Raw genomic sequence first — 20,378 nt, 5'->3', positions numbered from 1 at the left:
GCAGTGGTGGCCCTGGCCGTGCTGGGAATGGTTGGACCCAACCTCTGCACAAGTCCCTGGCAGGAGGGGACAGCCGGGGGGGTCGGGCTGTGCTCCAGGGAACAGGGACAGGAGAGAGGGAACGGCCTCAGGCTGGGCCAGGGCAGCTCGGGGGGGATTTTGGGGAAATTCCTCCTGGAAAGGGGTTGTCCAGCCCTGGCACAGCTGCCCAGGGCAGTGGGGAATCCCCATCCCTGCAGGGATTTAAAACCCATGTGGATGTGGCACATGGGGACAGGGGCAGTGGTGGCCCTGGCAGTGCTGGGAATGGTTGGACCCAATGACCTCAGAGGGCTTTTCCCACCTAAACCATCCCATGATTCCAGGAGAAGCTGTGGGTGCTGCAGGGCAACTCAGGATGTGTCTTCAGCAACAGGAACTTGAGAACAAGACCCTCCCAGACCCTTCTGAGACAAGCTCAGGCTTTTAAGGGATTTCATTCTGTCTGCTCTGGAAGCTCCCCAGTCAGAGATTCTCCACCATTCCCACAGGTGGAATTCCCCCATTCCAAAAGCTTGGCCTGAGCACACCCAAGACAGAGATCTCCAAGTTAGAACCAACTGGGTCACTTCAGAGAAAAAAAACTCTTTCTACAGAGAAAAAAAAATCCCAAAATAACAGCAGGATCTCCTAAACCATTTCCCTTCATTTAGAAAAATCCTTGGGGACATGGAAACATGAAATTCAGCAGCAGGAACACTTACCAGCCAAGTAGAGGGTGTGAGAATTTTTGTTTTCTGGCACTTTATCTGACCTCTCACAGGGCTGCATGCCCAGGAACTTGATGATGTTATTGACAGCTTCTGCATTCAGAGAGTGAAGAAGAAAATCACTCCAGGTAATTATTTATTACACTAAATCAAACCCCATTGAGGCAGGTGGGTGATCAATAAATGAGGGATTGTCTCACCATCCAGGGTTTTGATGGAGCTGAGTGCAAAGGTTTCTTCTTTCTCAAAGTCATCTCCCACCTCTTCCCAGGCAGCAGCAAAGTTGGGCTTCAGAACCTTCTGGAGATGATCAGCCACTGTCACCTCCAAGTCTTCCAGCTGGGAGGAAAAAAAGGGAAATTTTCAGGCCAGTTGTGAAAATAATGCTCACCTTGGAAAGGGAAAAAGAGCCCACAGCATTTTGCCAAGACAATGCCTGGTTTTAATTCCAGGAGATATATAATGATAGCTTCTAAAAAGAGGGGAAATAGTATTTATGATGAATAAATAAATAGTATTTCTTTATTTATCTGTAATCCTTAAAAATATTTACACAAAACATCTGTGAGACTAAAGAGAGCAGGAAATGAGGCCATCACTTGATGGGTCAAAGCCCTGTGCAGCTCTCCTGGAGCCCCTGGAATGTGCTGGAAGCTCTCCCTGGAGCCTTCCCTTCTCCAGGGAACATTCCCAGCTCTCCCAGCCTGACATTGGATCCATCTCCTCTCCAGGACATTCATGGACCCAGGGGCTTCACTGGGAATCTCAGGAAACCATGAAGGGTCTCCCTTCCCTTTTCCTCTCTTTTCCATCGCCATTTTCCATAAAAATCCCTGGGGATGGATTCTGAGTGTCCCAAATCCCAGAATCCCAGAGCAGTTTGGGTGGGAAGGGACCTCAGAGCTCATTCCAGGGACACCTCCCCTGTCCCAGGCTGCTCCAACCCTTCCTTGGGCACTGCAGGGATCAGGGGCAGCCCCAGCTGCTCTGGCAATTCCAGCCCAGCCAGCAATTCCTCATGGCCAAGATCCCATCCATGGCTGCCCTCTGGCACTGGCAGCCATTCCCTGGCTCCTGTCCCTTGTCCCCAGTCCCTCTGCAGCTCTCCTGGAGCCCCTGCAATGTGCTGGAAGCTCTCCCTGGAGCCTTCTCCTCTCCAGGTGAGCACCCCCAGCTCTCTCCAGAAGGAACCTTTATTTCCTCCAATACTTCCTGAAATCCAACTGTATCCTATCACTAATTAACAAAAATCCAAATGTTTGGGGTGGAAAGATGGCAGCACAATTCTGAAAATAAACAATGGGAGTTATTTCTTCTTTCCCTCTTCTCTGTCCCCACTAATTCAATTCCACAGTGCACTAAAACTTTGACAGAAACGAACTTTTAGGGAAGGATCTAAAAATGACATTTTTACAGCATTTTGCTGTTTCAGGCACATTGCTTGGCTTCAGAATTGAGAGCAAACTTGACCCAATGGTCACATTTATCCCAAATAGAATGGGGGGAACAGGGAGCAGAGGCTGGACTCACCACGTACTCATCCTCATAGCCATCCTCCTCTGGCACCCCCGTGCTGGGGTCGCAGTCCCGCACCGTGAACCTCATGGTGCAGCTGAAGGTACAAGCAACTGGCAAGAGACACAAAATCCTGAGATCTGGGCAAGATTCCTCTGCTGGAACCTTCTCTTCCCAAAAAACCAGACTGCAGTTTTGCCCCAGAAATACAGATGTGGCCAGGACAGAGTGCTTTAATGTCATTTTTTCCTTTGATTTTAAAATAAAGGCCAAAGGAGGAGCTCAGGAGAGTCCCAGGGGTAACAAATGATTCCAAATGCTGCCATGAAATCCAGCAGCAGGCACCAGGAAAAATCCCATGAGGATTTCTGACAAATGGAATATCATCCAAACCCACAGTATAGCAAACTCAGATTATTTTTAATCTTCCCTGGTATTAAAATAACTTAAAAATCCACTCCACTGATAAGTCACATTAAATAACTGCAAACCCAGTGGTGCTTAAGTGAGAATAAGAAAAGAAAGGGAAGTTTTACATCCAAGAAAAAATTTATTCCTATATTTTGTAGTAGTTTCTGATTCTCTAAAGAGAGGAAAAAATTAATTAGTCCATTAAATAAAGCCTCAAACGAGGAATATTTCTATTCTACCTGCATTTTCCTTTTACTGGTTCTGTTCTTGAACACTACCAAACATCAAAGGTTTTAATTGTGTTCCTTCCATTGATTCCAGGCCATAAATCCAAGTTTCCATTACCTGTGTGCTCTGCAATCCTCTTTTACATCCCATTTTTAATCCTCTAACACCACTGATTATTTATAAAAATCATTTTGCTAAATGATTATTTATAAAAATCATTCTGCTAAATGATTATTTATAAAAAACATTTTGCTAAGAAGCAGCACTTGAGACAGTGATGGTTTTCCATGGGAGGTAGGTATGGAAGTGATGTAAAAGATTTTGTGTAACAGAGTTTGTGGAACTTCTGGAAAGTTGTACACGTAAAAAAAACATTATAAAATTTTATTCTAATTCTTATTAGTCTTTTAGTTATGTTAATAAATTTTTCTTGATACCCTTTTAAAGTTTTAAACCTACTTCACCTATCTCACTACAAAAAATAAATTCATTAATAATGAATTATAAAAACAAAACGTTTTTATAACCACCCCTCATCCTTGTTTTGGAAAAGATGGAGCAAAATCAAAATCAGGCAATGAAAGCCCAGGTCACACTCCTGGCTCCATTTCCCAGACCATGCTTCCCAGATTTAGATTATTTAGGATTCCCAGAGCAGCTGTGGCTGCCCCAAAACCCACCACATTCTTTAATACATTAAACCAAAAATAAATTTTATAATTAACAAAATCTCAAGTTAACAAACCAAAACCACTACACAAAATTAGTATTTCCATTCAATTCAAACTAAAACCACCACCCACACACAGAGAAAAGAAAAATCCAAGGATCTCAGGATGAGCAAAACCCCACACCCCCAGCTCCTGGCATCCCCCCAACCTTCACTGGAGGGATTTGTGGGGCACAGCTCACCTGCAGTGGGGTCATCCTGGGGGATGCTGACCAGGGTGTAGCACATGCCAGGCTGGTTGTAGGCCAGGCTGGCAGCTGGGATGCAGCAGATCACATCATAACCATCCGAGGGCTCCATCTGCACTGTCACCCCCTCCAGGAGCTGATCGTTCAGGGTGTTTGTGCAGTCAAACTGCAGCAGCAGACACGAAAAAGGATTTGCAAACACTTCCTCACCTGCTTTTTCCCTCCCCACCAAATCAGCTAAAATCCTCCAGGGCGTGCAGCAGATTTTATTTGGATCAGTTCTGCCAGATCCTGCTGGGAGAAGGGAGAAGGGGGTGGGTGCTCTCACCTGGAAAACGATGTGGGCAGGGAACACGTGCTTGATGCAGCGAACAAAATATTCTGTCTCTGCTTCTGTGAGCTGCACTGCCTCTGAGGATTTGAACAGGGGACCCAGGCCCTTGAACTCTGGGATGGCTGCCAGTTGTTCTGTGCAGGAAGGAAAAGAAAATCAGCAGGGACAGGCTCTGATCCTACACTTCAAGAGAATCCCAGGATGGTTTGGGTTGGAAGGGACATGTAGGATTATCCAGTTCCACCCCCTGGACACCTCCCCTCTCCCAGGCTGCTCCAATCCTTCCTTGGGCACTGCAGGGATCAGGGGCAGCCCCAGCTGCTCTGGCAATTCCAGCCCAGCCAGCAATTCCTCCTTCCCAAAATCCCACCCCAATCTCCCTTGCCAGGGAATTCCCTCCATTCCCAGCTCTCCCAGCCTGGGATTGGATCCATCCCCACCCCCAACTCTGACCCAGGGGTTTCACTGGGAATCTCAGGGCTCCAGGAAGGGTCTCCCTTCCCTTTTCCATCCCCAACTTCCATAAAAATCCCTCGGGATGGATTCTGAGCATCCCAAATCCCAGAATCCCAGAATGGTTTGGGTGGGAAGGGACCTTCAATCCCATCCCATCCCAACCCCACCATCCCAGGCTGCTCCAGCCCCAGTGTCCAGCCTGGCCCTGGGCACTGCAGGGATCAGGGGCAGCCCCAGCTGCTCTGGCAATTCCAGCCCAGCCAGCAATTCCTCATGGCCAACATCCCATCCATGGCAGTGGGAGCCATTCCCTGTGTCCTGTCCCTCCTGGCCCTGTCCCCAGTCCCTCTGCAGCTCTGGACAGCCACAGGTCTCTCCTACCTTGAAAGATATCCTGGCGTGAAGGAGCCACTTTCTCAGGTTTGCTGGTCACCAGGGCAATCTCTGTGGAGGAAAAAAGCAAAGCCTTTGTGCTCTGTCTCAACTAAACCATGCAGGAGGTTTAAATGCCATTAAATCTCCATTAAACATCCTTATATTATCTTCCTTATATTTATTACATTCCCTGTGTGTTTCCTACATTCTGCTGCAAACCACTGCCAGCCTGGCTCCTCTCACACACTGAATTTTTTATTTTTAGTGTGGAAATACTGGATTGAAAGTAGAAAACAAATAGAGGAAATAAACCACACCTTAGCCCTGAAAAGCCAGGAAAAAAAAAAAAAAGGAGGAAAGAGCAGAAATAAAAGAATCCCAAAGTTGGTTGTGCTGAGTGAAGATGCTCAAGAATTATACAAGGACAGGGAAGAAAGCCAGAGAAGTGACTGAGAGCTCCTGGAAAGGCCTTCCCCAAAGGCTGTGAGCCAATAAATGCTGATGAGGCCCAGATTAGTCCCTGCTAATGAGATCCCCAGCCCTGCCTCAGCCCTTGCCATCCCTGGGGGTGTTACCTGCTTTCTGCTCCAAGATGGGGGCTGTGGCCAGGGGAACAGTTCTCATGTCAAAGGGCTTCTCTGAGGGCTCCAGCGTGTACTGGTGCAGGGCCTTCTCCATGCCAGGCACAGACACTGTCAGCCCTGCACAGGAGAAAGGCACAACAATTTGGTTTTGGGAGCTGGGACTGCCCCAGGCACTGCTGATCCACAGGAAACACACCAAAAACATCAGAAAAAAAGCTGCTCTGAAGATGACACAAAGTTGCCAAGTCTAAACAGTTCACTCCCAAGAATTTTGCAGGGATTAATTAAACCCTCTGCTCACGTGAAGTTTCAATCACAGACATAAAATGTTTTTATAACCACCCTTCATCCTTGTTTTGGATTGGAAAAGATGGTGCAAAAATTAGGAAATGAAAGCCCAGGTCACACTCCTGGCTCCATTTCCCAGATTTAGATTTAGATTTAGCTCTGGGGCTGGAGCCCCTCAGCTCCCAGGGATCCAGGCTGGGAGAGCTGGGAATGTCCCCCTGGAGAAGGGAAGGGTGCAGGGAGAGCTTCCAGCACATTCCAGGCCTGCAGGGGCTCCAGGAGAGCTGCAGAGGGACTGGGGACAAGGGACAGGAGCCAGGGAATGGCTGCCAGTGCCAGAGGGCAGCCATGGATGGGATGTTGGCCATGAGGAATTGCTGGCTGGGCTGGAATTGCCAGAGCAGCTGTGGCTGCCCCTGCATCCCTGGTTTAAATTTCTAAATCTTCCATTCTCACCACAAACACTTGGCAGGGAGGTGCCAAGGCCAGAAAAAAAAAGTGAATTAAGAGCTCAGAGAGGTCTCCTTTCTGCCACTGACCATTAAAAATGTAGGCAGCATTGAGGGCCAGCTGTCTCTGCTGCAGGACGTTCAGGTAGAAGGTGGCCCTGTCCCTGACTTCGTCGTCGCTGTCCATCATGCACCTGTTTGGGGACAAGGGGACAAGGTCAGCCAGCCAGGGACACCAGGGAGCTGAGCTAAAAGTGGCACTGACAGAACTCTGGCACTGCAGTGACAGCCAGAGCTCCCTGCAGGGATTCTCAAACCCAAAATGGGTTTGTACAACACAGGGGTTGGTTTAATTTCAATTAAAGCATGAACACCACGTGTCCTAAGGAGAAACATGAGCCTGTGACATGGGAACAGCAATTCTGGAAACACAAATGTTATTTCTCAGTGACCTGGATAGGAATTTTCTTGCCACAAGGGGTGTTAGAAATGCTCACGTGCAGAAAAGCTCTGAAGGGAGAGGGTGACTTTTTATATGGGCACATATTGACAGGACAAGGGGGAATTTCAAACTACAAGAGATTTAGGTGAGCAAGAAATTCAAAACTAAAAGAGATTTAGGTGAGCAAGAAATTCAAAACTGAAAGAGATTTAGGTTGAGCAAAAAATTCAAAACTGAAAGAGATTTAGGTGAGAAAAAAATTCAAAATTAAAAGAGATTTAGGTTGAGCAAGAGATTCAAAACTGAAAGAGATTTACGTGAGCAGGAAATTCAAAACCAAAAGAGATTCAGGTGAGCAAGAAATTCAAAACTAAAAGAGATATAGGTTGAGCAAAAAATTCAAAACTAAAAGAGATTTAGGTGAGAAAAAAATTCAAAATTAAAAGAGATTTAGGTAGAGCAAAAAATTCAAAACTAAAAGAGATTTAGGTAAGCAAGAAATTCAAAATTAAAAAAGATTTAGGTAGAGCAAAAAATTCAAAACTAAGATTTAGGTTGAGCAAAAAATTCAAAACTGAAATAGATTTAGGTGAGCAAGAAATTCAAAACTAAAAGAGATTTAGATTGATCAAAAAATTCAAAACTAAAAGATTTAGGCGAGGAAGAAATTCAAGACTAAAAGAGATTTAGATGAGCACGAAATTCAAAACTGAAAGAGATTTAGGTGAGCAAGAAATTCCTGTCTGTGAGGATGGGGAGGCCTTGGCAGCTGTGGCTACCCCTGGAGCCCCAGGAAAAGATCCAAGGCCAGGCTGGAAGGGGCCTGGAGCAGCCTGGCACAGTGGAAGGAGCCCTGCCACGGCAGGGGTGGCGCTGGATGAGTTTTAAGCTCTTCTAACCCAAAGCAGTTAATGACTCTGTGATTCATTACCCCCTGAGCAATGTCCTCACACCAAATTACCCTCACATGGCTCATCCCACCCTTCACTTCCACGGGATCCTCCCCTCCATCTCCCTTCCTCCAGCAGTGCTCTGCCCCTCCAGCCAGGCAGGCAAGGTGGCAGAGGCGTTTCCCAGTGCCCAGCTGGCAGTGCCAGCCTGCTGTGACCTGGCTGGCAGTGCCACCAGTGCCCCCCCAGGCCCAGGCAGCCCCGCTCACCTCTGCAGCAGCACCAGGATGCTGGGGAGCAGGTTCTCATTCTGTGCCCCAAACTTTGCCAAGGCGCTGACGGCAGCTGCAGAGACAACAGGGAGCTGTCAGAGGAGCCCAACACATTTAAAAGTTCTGAATTTCCAGTTTACACAGCTCTTCACCCCCACACCATAAACCTCTCAGTGATATGGACACTCAGCTATTCCTGCATTTCCTCAGGAAAATGGTTCTGGGATCAAGAGCAGCTCTGAAAAGCACCTGGGGGAGAGGCTGCTTGAATCTGAAACCCCCCTGAAGGTTTTCTCCCAAATTTACCCTAAACCAGGACACCTCCTTACCACAATTATGTCAAATTTCATTTCTAGGTTGAGAAAAAGGTGTGATAATTTATCTTGGATGGAATTTGAGATGGGATTTTTGAGTTGTTTTTGATTATGTGGGTTTTAAAAAAATTTTTATATAGGTAGGAAGGGTGAATTTGATTTACATTGTTACAGTATGGTTTAGAAGGCTATAAGAATTATAAAATAGCTATAAGAATTTTAAAGGATTTATTGACTAATAAAACACTGTTAATAAGGATATTTATATTTTTGACTTAACCTTTAAGTATTTTATAGATTTATGTTCTAGTGAATAAGCTTTTCTAGTTAATTATGTTGACACACAAACAGTACAGCATTCTAAACTCTTTATCTCTATAACTACTTTTATTTTTTCTGTATCTTAAACTTTAAAACTCTAAACTTCACTTAGTTTAACATGTCTCTGCTCTAAACTATAAATCCACATTAAGCTTTTAGAACTTAAATTTGGAACTTTTTTCTAAGGTGTCAAATCAAATCTTGTGTTTAATTCTAAGCTTTGGCTTACATGCCAAAACTTCTGAGAGTTCTTTGTATTTTGGACTCTATCAAAAAGACAAGGAGGCAGAAGTGCAGGCCTGGAGCTGCCCTCACCAGCCCTCACAGCCTTGTTCCCCTCTCTCAAAGGGGTTTTTGAGAAACCCCTTGGGAGGCTTTCTCCCAGATTCACCTTACACCAAGACACTTTACTAAAATTATCTGGAATTTCCTTTCCAGGCTGAGGAAAAGCAATGAGACAGAATGTCAAGCCTGGAATTCTCACAGCCTCATTCTCCAGCACCACCCTGGGCCCCGCCTTTGCCAGCAGGTGCAGGATCTTGGTGGCCAGCATGGTGTAGCACCACTTCAATCTGATTTCTAGAGAAACCCCTTTGAAGGTTTGCTCCCAAATTTGCCCTAAACTAGGACACCACCTTCCTGAAATCCTCAAATTTGATTTCCAGGTTAAGGAAAAGGCAAGGAGGCAGAAGTGCAGGGCTGGAGCTGCACTCACCAGCCCTCACAGCCTCGTTCTCCAGCACCACCCTGTTGAAGATGAAGCGGATGTACTTGGAGGGGCAGGGGGTCCTGGGCCCCTCCTTGCCCAGCAGGTGCAGGATCTTGGTGGCCAGCACGGTGTGGGACTGCTTGAATTTGCTTTCTAGAGAAACCCCTTTGAAGGTTTTCTCCCAAATTTAGCCTAAACCAAGACACCTTCAGTGCCGCAACCTTGCTCCAATTATCTGGAATTTCATTTCCAGATTGTCTCTGCTCTAAACTATAAATCCACATTAAGCTTTTAGAACTTAAATTTGGAACTTTTTTCTAAGGTGTCAAATCAAATCTTGTGTTTAATTCTAAGCTTTGGCTTACATGCCAAAACTTCTGAGAGTTCTTTGTATTTTGGATTCTAACAAAAAAGCAAGGAGCCAGAAGTGCAGGGCTGGAGCTGCCCTCACCAGCCCTCACAGCCTTGTTCCCCTCTCTCAAAGGGGTTTTTGAGAAACCCCTTGGGAGGTTTTCTCCCAGATTCACCTTACACCAAGACACCTTATTAAAATTATCTCAAATTTCATTTCCAGACTGAGGAAAAAGCAAGGAGTCAGAATTGCAGGCCTGGAATTCTCACAGCCCTCACATTCTCCAGCAGCACCCTGAGGCCATGGGGCCCTCCTTGGCCAGCAGGTGCAGAGGAAAAGGCAAGGAGGCAGAAGTGCAGGGCTGGAGCTGCACTCACCAGCCCTCACAGCCTCGTTCCCCTCTCTCAAAGGGGTTTTTGAGAAACCCCTTGGGAGGCTTTCTCCCAGATTTACCCTAAAACAAGGCACCTTGCTAAAATTATCTCAAATTTCATTTCCAGGCTGAGGAAAAGGCAAGGAGGCAGAAGTGCAGGGCTGGAGCTGCACTCACCAGCCCTCACAGCCTCGTTCTCCAGCACCACCCTGTTGAAGATGAAGCGGATGTACTTGGAGGGGCAGGGGGTCCTGGGCCCCTCCTTGCCCAGCAGGTGCAGGATCTTGGTGGCCAGCACGGTGTGCTCGCAGTCCTCGATGAACTCGCACAGGTGAGCCAGCCCTGCCTCCTTGCTCTCGGGGTTCTCCTCGATGATGCTGATGATGCAATCCACAATGGCTCTCTTGTACTCAAAGCCACCCTGGCAAAGGGAAATCAGGGACAGTGAGGCTTGGGTTGGAGCCATGCTCAGCTCCTTCATGCTTCACTGAGTGCTTCCCATGGAGAAAATAATCATTTGTACAAATTGGGGGGAAAAGTGAACTGGATGACCTCACAGGACATTCCCAGCCCTATGAGTGTCCTCAGCTTTTATATTTTTCAAATCCTGTACTGCTTTAGGGGTATAACTCTGAATTCCATATATAGTGTTAGTTACTGTCCGTCCATCCTGGGTGTAGCCTGGCTGGGCTCTTGCACTGCCCAAGGTGCATCCTTTGAAGGCCTTTAATCAATCCCTGTTTTATTGCTTTAACACTGCCCAGCCTCTGCTCTAGGCAGCTTCTCAAGGCACCAGGTGTATCTATTGAAGGCCTTCAATAAATCCCCACTTGACTCTCTCAACCCCTCTGTTCTAGGCAGCCTCTCAAGGCATCAGCTGTACCTGCTGAAGGCCTTGAATAAATCCCCACTTGACTCTCTCAACCCCTCTGTTCTAGGCAGCCTCTCAAGGCATCAGCTGTACCTGCTGAAGGCCTTGAATAAATCCCCACTTGACTCTCTCAACCCCTCTGTTCTAGGCAGCCTCTCAAGGCATCAGCTGTACCTGCTGAAGGCCTTGAATAAATCCCCACTTGACTCTCTCAACCCCTCTGTTCTAGGCAGCCTCTCAAGGCATCAGCTGTACCTGCTGAAGGCCTTGAATAAATCCCCACTTGACTCTCTCAATCCCTCTGTTCTAGACAGTTTCTCAAGGCACTAGGTATATCCTTTGAAGACCTTTAATAAATCCCTGTTTTATTCCTTTAAAACTGCCCAGCCTCTGTTCTAGACAGCTTCTCACGGCACCAGGTGTATCCTTTGAGGCCTTCAATAAATCCCCACCTGACTCTCTCAACCCCTCTGTTCTAGGGAGCCTCTCAAGGCATCCCCAATTCCTGAGCATTTCACACAGGTCTGACCCACCAGGAGCTGCCATCTCTCAGCCCCATCTCCCGTGCACCCACTGAGATAAGAGACCCTTCCCATCAGCAAGCAGGTCCAAATGTGCCAAAAACCCCTCCCCAGAGCAAGTGTGACACGTACATCATCCCTGAGCATGTTGGAGAGGAAGGTCATCATCACGCTGTGCTTCCGAGGGTACTTCTGGCACAGGGCACTGATGGCCTGCACGACCACGACCTGCAGGAGACACACAAGGACACGCGTGGGTCATGTGCTCATTTCCCAGGAAAAACACAGCATTTCATCTCGGGTGGTCACCTGGAGTGACTAAATCTGTGTACAAGGATAAAAATCAGGTGATGGATTCTCAGGGTCAGCGTGGAATAACTTTGTGCCAGGGTGTGCAAGGCCTGGCTCTGCTAAAAAAATGAAATTTAGGATGGAATGTGATAGCTCAAAGTCCTTCCTTCCTTCCTTATCCAATTTTAACTTCTCATGTCCTGTCATTAAAACTCTTTGCAATTTCAAACTTATTTTCTCATAAAAACAAGGACTTAAGACCACTTGAAGCAGACTGATTTTGCAAAGCTGTGCTCTTCATGATGTGAAAGGAGCAACTGAACCATCCTGAACCAATTTCTTACCAGTTTAGTCACTACAAATCTTAAAAATTAGGTAGAAATTTGTAATTAACACAGTTTCCTAACTATGCACCAATTTCTTACCAGTTTAGTCACTACAAATCTTAAAAATTAGGTAGAAATTTGTAATTAACACAGTTTCCTAACTATGCACCAATTTCTTACCAGTTTAGTCACTACAAATCTTAAAAATTAAATTAACACAGTTTCCTGACTATGCACCAATTTCTTACCAGTTTAGTCACTATAAAACTTACTAATTAGGTAGAAATTCGTAATTAACACAGTTTCAAAACTACGCACCAATTTCTTACCAGTTTAGTCACTATAAAACTTACTAATTAGGTAGAAATTCGTAATTAACACAGTTTCAAAACTACGCACCAATTTCTTACCAGTTTAGTCACTACAAATCTTTAGGTAGAAATTCATAATTAACACTTTCCTAACTATGCATCAAGACTGGTGTGATATAAAACTCACTTAAAATCCTTCCTCCTCTCTAAAACAACCAGAAGGAAGTACAAGATTTACAGGATATTGCACAGGAGTCAGGAATCCACCAAATTATATTTTTCTTTTCTTGGAGTGGTGGGAGGAAGGCACACAAAGACAATTAAACTGGAAAGAAAATTCTGAATTTTACCCTGCCAGACCAAACCACCGAAGCACTGACAAACAGGAAAAGCTTCAAAAAAACCCCAACAAACAAGAATGGGAGCAAAACCTGCAGCTGGAAAGAGCAGAAGCCTCCAGTGGCACACCTTAAACTCATCTGAGATTTCTGACACGAAGGAGGAGATCTGCTTCATGAGCCTGTCCACGCTGCTCTCGCTGCCGGTCTTGAGCAGCGTGGTGATGGCCAGCGTGGCGATGCTCCTGTTGGAGTCTGTGATGAGGTTCTCCAGGTCCAGGTTGCAGGCAGTGACTGCAGATGGGTGTTTCATGGCCACCTGCAAGGAATGCAAGTCCAGAATTAGGTGGGGGATGTAGCATCTTGTAGTTGAAAGCACTGGATGCAAGCAGAGCTCAGGGCGTTTTGGTGGCAGTGTTTTAAATGGGTGGGTTTGAGTCTCAAATTTTTGCTGTTGTGTTGTGCAGCTCTGAAATCAGAATATCTCCTTCAAGTGGATTTTGTAATATAAAATATCCAGGATTCCAGCTGAAAGCTTACAGATTATCCCCGTGGTCCCAAAAAGAGCAAACACAGCCTGAATGCAGCGAAGATTTCTGTCCCACCAGGAGATCTGGCATGGAAAGCAAATTCTCCAGCACGGAATAATTCCAAATAAAGTCATCCCAAGGGCAGCTGCTCTGCTTGAGGTGACACACACATCATTAGGCACTGCTGGCTGGCTCTGCTCTCAGAGAATGAGAGATTCTTTGAGATTTTTTGGAGGTTTTGAAGCACTCACTTTATTGAGGGTCCTCACGGCCGCGTAGCGCAGGACGGGTTTGGGAGAACTGCAGAAAAGCTGCAACACTGGGGAAGAAAACAGAACAAAACAACCAAAAAACAAAGATATGGCCTCTTTCAAAGAAAGGGAATAGAGCAGAAAGTCTCATATATCCCCAAGTACACACTGCTAAATATTCATGCAGCTCCATGCATAATTTATCACACAGGATAGAAATAAATTCCTGGTTTTTATCCCACTGCCAAAAACAGGGGGTGGCACAGTTGCCTATAAATTCCAGTTCTAAATTCCAGCTGGAGGAGGGATTTCCCAAAGAATCTGTGGGTGTTCCATCCCTGGAAATGCCCAAGGCCAGGTTGGACAAGGATTGGGGCACACTGGGACAGTGGAAGGTGTCCCTGCCATGGCACTGGGTGATCTTTAAGGTCCCTTCCAACCCAAACCATTCCATGATTCCCTCCCATCCCAAATTCCTGCAGCTGGATAAAGACAAGCATCACCCCCTGGCACTTCTAATGCCATTTAACTAAACCTCTGGATGGAAAAGGGATCTCATCCAAAAACCCTTGAACTTGGGATTAAAGGACTTTAAACCCAAATTACCAGAAAATCAGGGTTTGGGAGTTATAATCCTGCTGGATTTTCCCTGAATTTCTTTATTTCAGCTGTTTCAGGGTACAAAGGGCTGTGACCAACCTGACACAGCAGGTGCCAGCTCCCTGGCAGTGCAGTTGGGCAGGTGGATGATGGCAGAGGCAGCCTCATAAATCACCATCTCGTGCTTGTTCCTCAGGCAGCTCTCGATGAAGTCAAACAGGGGGCTTTCATGGCTACAAACACAACAATTCCAGGGATTTGGGATGGAAAAATCCCTTTAAGATGGAGTCCAAGGCTTTCATGGCTACAAACACAACAATTCCAGGGATTTGGGATGGAAAAATCCCTTTAAGATCAAGTCCAAAGTCTTTCATGGCTACAAACACAACAATCCCAGGGATTTAGGATGGGAAAACCCATTTAAGATTGAGTCCAAGACTTTCATGGCTACAAACCAAACAATCCCAGGAATTCAGGATGGGAAAGGCCCTTTAAGATCAAGTCCAAAGACTTTCATGGCTACAAACAACAATCCCAGGGATTTAGGATGGGAAAGTTAGTCCAAAGACTTTCATGGCTACAAACACAACAATCCCAGGACCTTTTAGGATGGAAAAACCCCTTAAGATCAAGTCCAAGGCTTTCATGGCTACAAACGCAACAATCCCAGGATATTATAGGTTGGAAAAACCCTTTGAATCCAAGACTTTTGTGGCTACAAACAACAATCCCAGGGATTTAGGCTGGAAAAACCCATTTAAGATCAAGTCCAAGAATTTCATGGCTACAAACACAACAATCCCAGGATCTTGTAGGCTGGAAAAACCCTTTGAATCCAAGACTTTTATGGCTATAAACAACAATCCCAGGGTTTTAGGATGGAAAAACCCATTTAAGATCAAGTCTAAGGCTTTCATGGCTACAAACCCAATAATCCCAAGATCTTTTAGGCTGGAAAAACCCATTAAGATCAAGTCTAAGACCTTCATGGCTATAAACACAACAATCCCAAGACCTTTTAGGCTGGAAAAACCCTTTGAATCCAAGACTTTCATGGCTACAAACACAACAATCTCATGATTTTAGGATGGAAAAGCCCATTTAAGATCAAGTCTAAGTTTTTCACGGCTACAAACACAACAAATCCCAGGATTTTAGGATGGAAAAACCCATTTAAGATCAAGCCTAAGTTTTTCATGGCTACAAACACAACAAATCCCAGGATTTTAGGATGGAAAAACCCATTTAAGATCAAGCCTAAGTTTTTCATGGCTACAAACACAACAAATCCCAGGATTTTAGGATGGAAAACCCCTTTAAGATGAAGTCTAAGACCTTCATGGTTACAAACGCAACAATCCCAGGGTATTTTAGGCTGGAAAAACCCTTTGAATCCAAGACTTTCATGGCTACAAACACAACAATCCCAGGATTTTAGGATGGAAAAACCCATTCAAGATCAAGTCTAAGTTTTTCATGGCTACAAACATAATAAATCCCAGGATCTTTTAGGCTGGAAAACCCCTCTAAGATTAAGTTCCTACATTATCCCAGCACTGCAGTTCAGTCCCTGTGGAGATTTCCACAAACACTAAAAAAACCACGGCTGTTTCCAAACCTTAATTAATTTCTGTGATTTACTTACCCCTCTTCAGATTCCCTGAGGAGTTTGCTGGCAATCCTGATCAGCATGCAGTAGGCAAACTGGGATTTCAGGCCAGATTTGGTGAATTTGTTCAGCATCTTGGAGACAGCCAGGCGGTCGTTTTTCCTAAGGTGATAGAGCAGCCCCAAAGCATGATACTATGGGAGGGGAAACAGAGGGGCAGGCACTGAGTACAGCTGGAAAATCCACATCAAAACATCAAAACTGGGGGAATTATTGCCCTTTCCTGGCAGAAATACCTTCTAACCTCAACTGAGCTGAGCTTCCTGACAAGTTGCAAAGATCTGCAACGTTTCCTTGCCCTTTCTGTCCACTCTCAACTATTCCTGAAGATCCAAAGAGCCACAAAGTTAATTTATTTCCTTTTTTTTTTTTTCCCCATTAAATCACTTCAAAGGTTTCAGCTTTGCACAGTAATTCCTGCATTTGTAATGAATTCCACATCCAGGATATCCCAAGGCCTTGAAAAGACAGCTGACCTCACAAAAATCCTTGAGGCCATTTTGATGGAAGCACAAAGGGACATTTCTAGTTCCTTGCCAAGTTATTTTGGGATTTTTTTTCATCCCATACAACTGATTTACTGCAAGGCTTAATGAAGCTGCTAAGTGGGCAAGAACAAAGCTGATTTTACAGAATTTTTCTGAGCGTGAGTCTGCAACAGACAGAATAATTCCATATTCTGAACACACAGAATAATTCCATATTCTGAACACACAGAATAATTCCATATTCTGAACACACAGAATAATTCCATTTCTACAAATGTCTGGAACATCTGTGCAAAAATTTTGCTCTTGTGGAGATCTTGCTGATATTTGGGTTGATCTTTTGCATCTGGTAAATTTTCCGAAGTCCCAGAGATGCTCACTGGGAGGCAGTGAGATAATTTCTCACTTTTTGAGCACTCAGATTCAAATCCCTTCTGCAAGAACCACTGTGGGACAGGCAACAGCATTCCAGCTCCCAGAAATTTAGCAGGAAAAAGGGAAGAGAACTCCAGAGCCAGCTCTTAATTAACAATCTCATGGAAAAAAATTAATTAATTGTTTGAAACTGTCAAGTTGTTTCCCAAAAATCACAATCCTTGCTTTTAAAAGACTAAAGAAAAAGAAGATTTTTTTTAAAGTTTTCTTAAGAACTGCCACAATGCCACTAAAACCCCCCAGCATTTTTAGGGACAGCCACCTCAAACACACCTGTACCATGATGTTGTCACTGGAAGCTGCTTCCTGAGCTTCATTGATCCACCTTTTGACCACGTCATAGCTGATCTTCATCATGTGCTGCAAAAAAAAATTGAGATTGGAGACAAGCTCACAGCAGTTTCACAGCCACTCTTTATCCCACACCCCTGTAAAATGCAGATTTCCCTCATCTCAGTCTTAAATTACCCTGCTCCCCTTCCATTAATAAAAACATTCACTCATGAGATCTTTCCCAGCCTTTTCTCCTCAAAAAGGGAGAGGAAATCAGAGTGGATTCCTTCATCTTGCCCTCCATTTGCAGCAATAATCCTGAACTGCAGCTTCAGCAGGTGATTTCATGGCCCCTCCCCAGATAAATTCATGTTTTACACTGACTGCAGAAATCTGAGCACTTGGCACTAGGCTGCACTAGAAATTATTATGATTGATGTATTTAAATGTTAAGAAAGGAATTGGAGGAAAGGAAACTCTGTTTTTTTCTTATTTTCCAGTGAGATGAAGAAACATCTCAGAGCAAAAACCAAAACAGACACAGCAGACTCAGCTTCCCAGCCTGACAAAACACCAGATTTACAAAAATCTTCTGCTTTGCTTACCAAGGAAGACACCAGAGCAGAGCTGGACACGCCAGGGACTTTGTCCACAATGGCCTGCTTCATGTACCTCTCAATGGCTTGGAGCATGGTACCCTGGCAGGGGACAACAGGGAAAAGGGAAGTGGGGATGCTCTGAGGAGGAGCACAAAAGCAGCAGAAGGCAAAAATCCACATTCAAAGGACCTCAGCAAAAATCTTGAGGTGATTCTGCAAGGTAGATGTGGGTTTGAGCTGCCTGGTCCTGAAGGGTCAGTGACAAAGTCACCAGCAGAGCAATCCCAGATCAGAAACTGGAGCTCCCAAACCTTCCAGCTGCACATTCCCAGGGCTCCAGACCCACATTTGGAAATGGCACAGGGCACTGAGTGCAGCAATCTCAGATAGAAACTGGAGCTCCCAAACCTTCCAGCTGCACATTCCCAGGGCTGCAGACCCAGAGCTCCTGGAAGCACAGGGCACTGAGTGCAGCAATCTCAGATAGAAACTGGAGCTCCCAAACCTTCCAGCTGCACATTCCCAGGGCTGCAGACCCAGAGCTCCTGGAAATGGCACAGGGCAATGAGTGGAGCAATCCCAGATAAAAACTGGAGCTCCCAAACCTTCCAGCTGCACATTCCCAGGGCTGCAGACCCAGAGCTCCTGGAAATGGCACAGGGCAATGAGTGGAGCAATCCCAGATAAAAACTGGAGCTCCCAAACCTTCCAGCTGCACATTCCCAGTGCTGCAGTGGCACAGAGCTCCTGGAAATGGCACAGGGCACTGAGTGCAGCAATCTCAGATGGAAAATGGAGCTCCCAAACCTTCCAGCTGCACATTCCCAGGGCTGCAGACCCAGAGCTCCTGGAAATGGCACAGGGCAATGAGTGGAGCAATCCCAGATCAGAAACTGGAGCTCCCAAACCTTCCAGCTGCATTCCCAGGGCCCCAGACCCAGAGCTCCTGGAAATGGCACAGGGCAATGAGTGAAGCAATCCCAGATCAGAAACTGGAGCTCCCAAACCTTCCAGCTGCACATTCCCAGGGCTCCAGACCCACACTGCTCCTGGAAATTGCACAGGGCATTGAGTGCAGCAATCCCAGATCAGAAACTGGAGCTCCCAAACCTTCCAGCTGCACATTCCCAGTGCTCCAGCCACAGAACTGCTGGAAATTGCACTGGGCATCAAACAGACCAATCTCAGATAGAAACTGGAGCTCGCAAACCTTCCAGCTGCACATTGCCAGTGCTCCTGCCAACTGCAGAGGGCATTAAGCAAAGCAACCCCAAATAGAAACTGGAACTTCCAAACCTTCCACCAACTCCAGAGAGAAACTGGAGCTCCCAAACTTTCCAGCTGCACATTCCCAGGGCCCCAGACCCACACTGCTCCTGGAAATGGCACAGGGCATTGAATGCAGCAATCTCAGATGGAAACTGGAGCTCCCAAACATTCCAGCTGCACATTCCCAGTGCTCCTGCCAACTGCAGAGGGCATTAAGCAAAGCAACCCCAGATAGAAACTGGAGTTTCCAAACCTTCCACCAAATCCAGAGAGAAACTGGAGCTCCCAAACCTTCCAGCTGCACACTGCTAGTGCTGCAGTGGCACAGAGCTCCTGGAAATGGCACAGGACAGCAAGCAGACCAATCCAGATAAAAGCTGGAGCTCCCAAACTTTCCAGCTGCACATTCCCAGTGCTCCAGTGTCACAGAGCTCCTGGAAATGGCACAGGGCACTGAGTGCAGCAATCTCAGATGGAAACTGGAGCTCCCAAATCTTCCAGCTGCACATTGCCAGCGCTGCAGTGGCACAGAGCTGCTGGAAATGGCACAGGGCACTGAGTGGAGCAATCCCAGATGGAAACTGGAACTTCCAAACCTTCCAGCTGCACATCCCAGTGCTCTAGCCCCACATTTCTCTTGGAAATTGCACAGTGCATCGAGCAGAGCAATTTCAGTTCAGAAAGGAGCTTCCAAACCTTCCAGCTGCACATTCCCAGTGCTCTAGCCCCACAAAGCTCCTGGAAATGGCACAGGACAGCAAGCAGACCAATCTCAGATAGAAACTGGAGCTCCCAAATCCTCCAGCTGCACACTGCTAGTGCTGCAGTGGCAGAGCTCCTGGAAGTGGCACAGGGCACCGAGCAGCCCTCCACAAAGCAGCAGCTCCAGCACTGCACCCTGCAAGAGGGCAGTTGTGGGATGTCAGAGGCACTCATCACCTCTCCCCCAGGGCCCCACACATCAGTGATCCTGCACAGGGCTCGGATGGCCGGGCCTCGATAGACATCCTCCTTTCCTGTCATGTCTTTGGTCAGGCTGCAAGCACCAAACATCCTGTTAGCACTTCCTCAGCGTCCCCACCTCCCAGTGCTCGGGTGACACCCACCTCACTCAGCTGCTCCAGCTCTGCTGAGGAACAACCCTTCATAATCAGCTTCATTTGAGATTTATCAATTAAAATCTGGGGAGACACAGAGCTGCACAGTCCCTTGAACTGCTTTGTTTAGCTCATTCTCCCTCTTGGTGCTGCTGCTTGTTCCACATGGAATTTAGATTTAGAAATAGTGAGCAAAGTTCAGTTTGGTTTATTTTATATATTTCTAAAGCTGTTCAGCAATCCAACAACAGATGCAATTTTCGCTCTTGCAAGAGCTGCAATGTCTATTTTTGTAGTTAAAAAATTAAGAGTTCACTCTTAAAAAATTAAGAGTTCAGTTCAGAATGAAGTGGGCTTTGCTCTGCTTTTCTTTAATTGCTCAAAGTCACAGCCTAAGCTCTGACAAAACAAGAATAACAAAAGAAAAAAGCACAACATGCTAAACCACAGGAAAACAAAGTAACAACCATTTGATAAACTGAATTCTGCCACAGAGTGGGAACAAAATAACATTTCAGAGGGTGGCACA

General features: G+C 46.0%; 1 protein-coding gene across 4 annotated transcripts in view; it reads right to left on the bottom strand.

Annotated features, from left to right (window-relative positions):
* COPG2 (COPI coat complex subunit gamma 2) overlaps positions 1–20,378 on the bottom strand; it is a 29,438-nt gene that overhangs the window by 1,152 nt on the left and 7,908 nt on the right. Inside the window, exons 6-24 of one of the 4 annotated variants that reach the window (XM_039710100.1) lie at positions 19,713–19,788; positions 17,490–17,582; positions 16,885–16,971; positions 15,665–15,822; positions 14,119–14,252; positions 13,420–13,487; positions 12,769–12,957; positions 11,505–11,600; positions 10,186–10,401; positions 9,262–9,289; positions 7,909–7,984; positions 6,398–6,501; positions 5,562–5,687; positions 4,993–5,055; positions 4,150–4,289; positions 3,816–3,987; positions 2,280–2,377; positions 950–1,088; positions 744–842 (exon numbers count right to left, since the gene is read on the bottom strand). In XM_039710100.1, coding sequence (XP_039566034.1) covers positions 744–842; positions 950–1,088; positions 2,280–2,377; positions 3,816–3,987; positions 4,150–4,289; positions 4,993–5,055; positions 5,562–5,687; positions 6,398–6,501; positions 7,909–7,984; positions 9,262–9,289; positions 10,186–10,401; positions 11,505–11,600; positions 12,769–12,957; positions 13,420–13,487; positions 14,119–14,252; positions 15,665–15,822; positions 16,885–16,971; positions 17,490–17,582; positions 19,713–19,788 — 2,162 coding nt within the window. Of the gene's footprint in view, positions 1–743; positions 843–949; positions 1,089–2,279; positions 2,378–3,815; positions 3,988–4,149; positions 4,290–4,992; positions 5,056–5,561; positions 5,688–6,397; positions 6,502–7,908; positions 7,985–9,261; positions 9,372–10,157; positions 10,402–11,504; positions 11,601–12,768; positions 12,958–13,419; positions 13,488–14,118; positions 14,253–15,664; positions 15,823–16,884; positions 16,972–17,489; positions 17,583–19,712; positions 19,789–20,378 lie in introns of all 4 variants that reach the window. The other 3 variants (XM_039710098.1, XM_039710097.1, XM_039710099.1) reach the window with 3 other exon arrangements.

The sequence above is a fragment of the Passer montanus genome, unplaced genomic scaffold, assembly GCF_014805655.1.
Source record: "Passer montanus isolate IOZ18808 unplaced genomic scaffold, ASM1480565v1 scaffold223, whole genome shotgun sequence".
NCBI lineage: Eukaryota > Metazoa > Chordata > Aves > Passeriformes > Passeridae > Passer > Passer montanus.
This window is presented reverse-complemented; position numbering and strand designations above follow the sequence as displayed.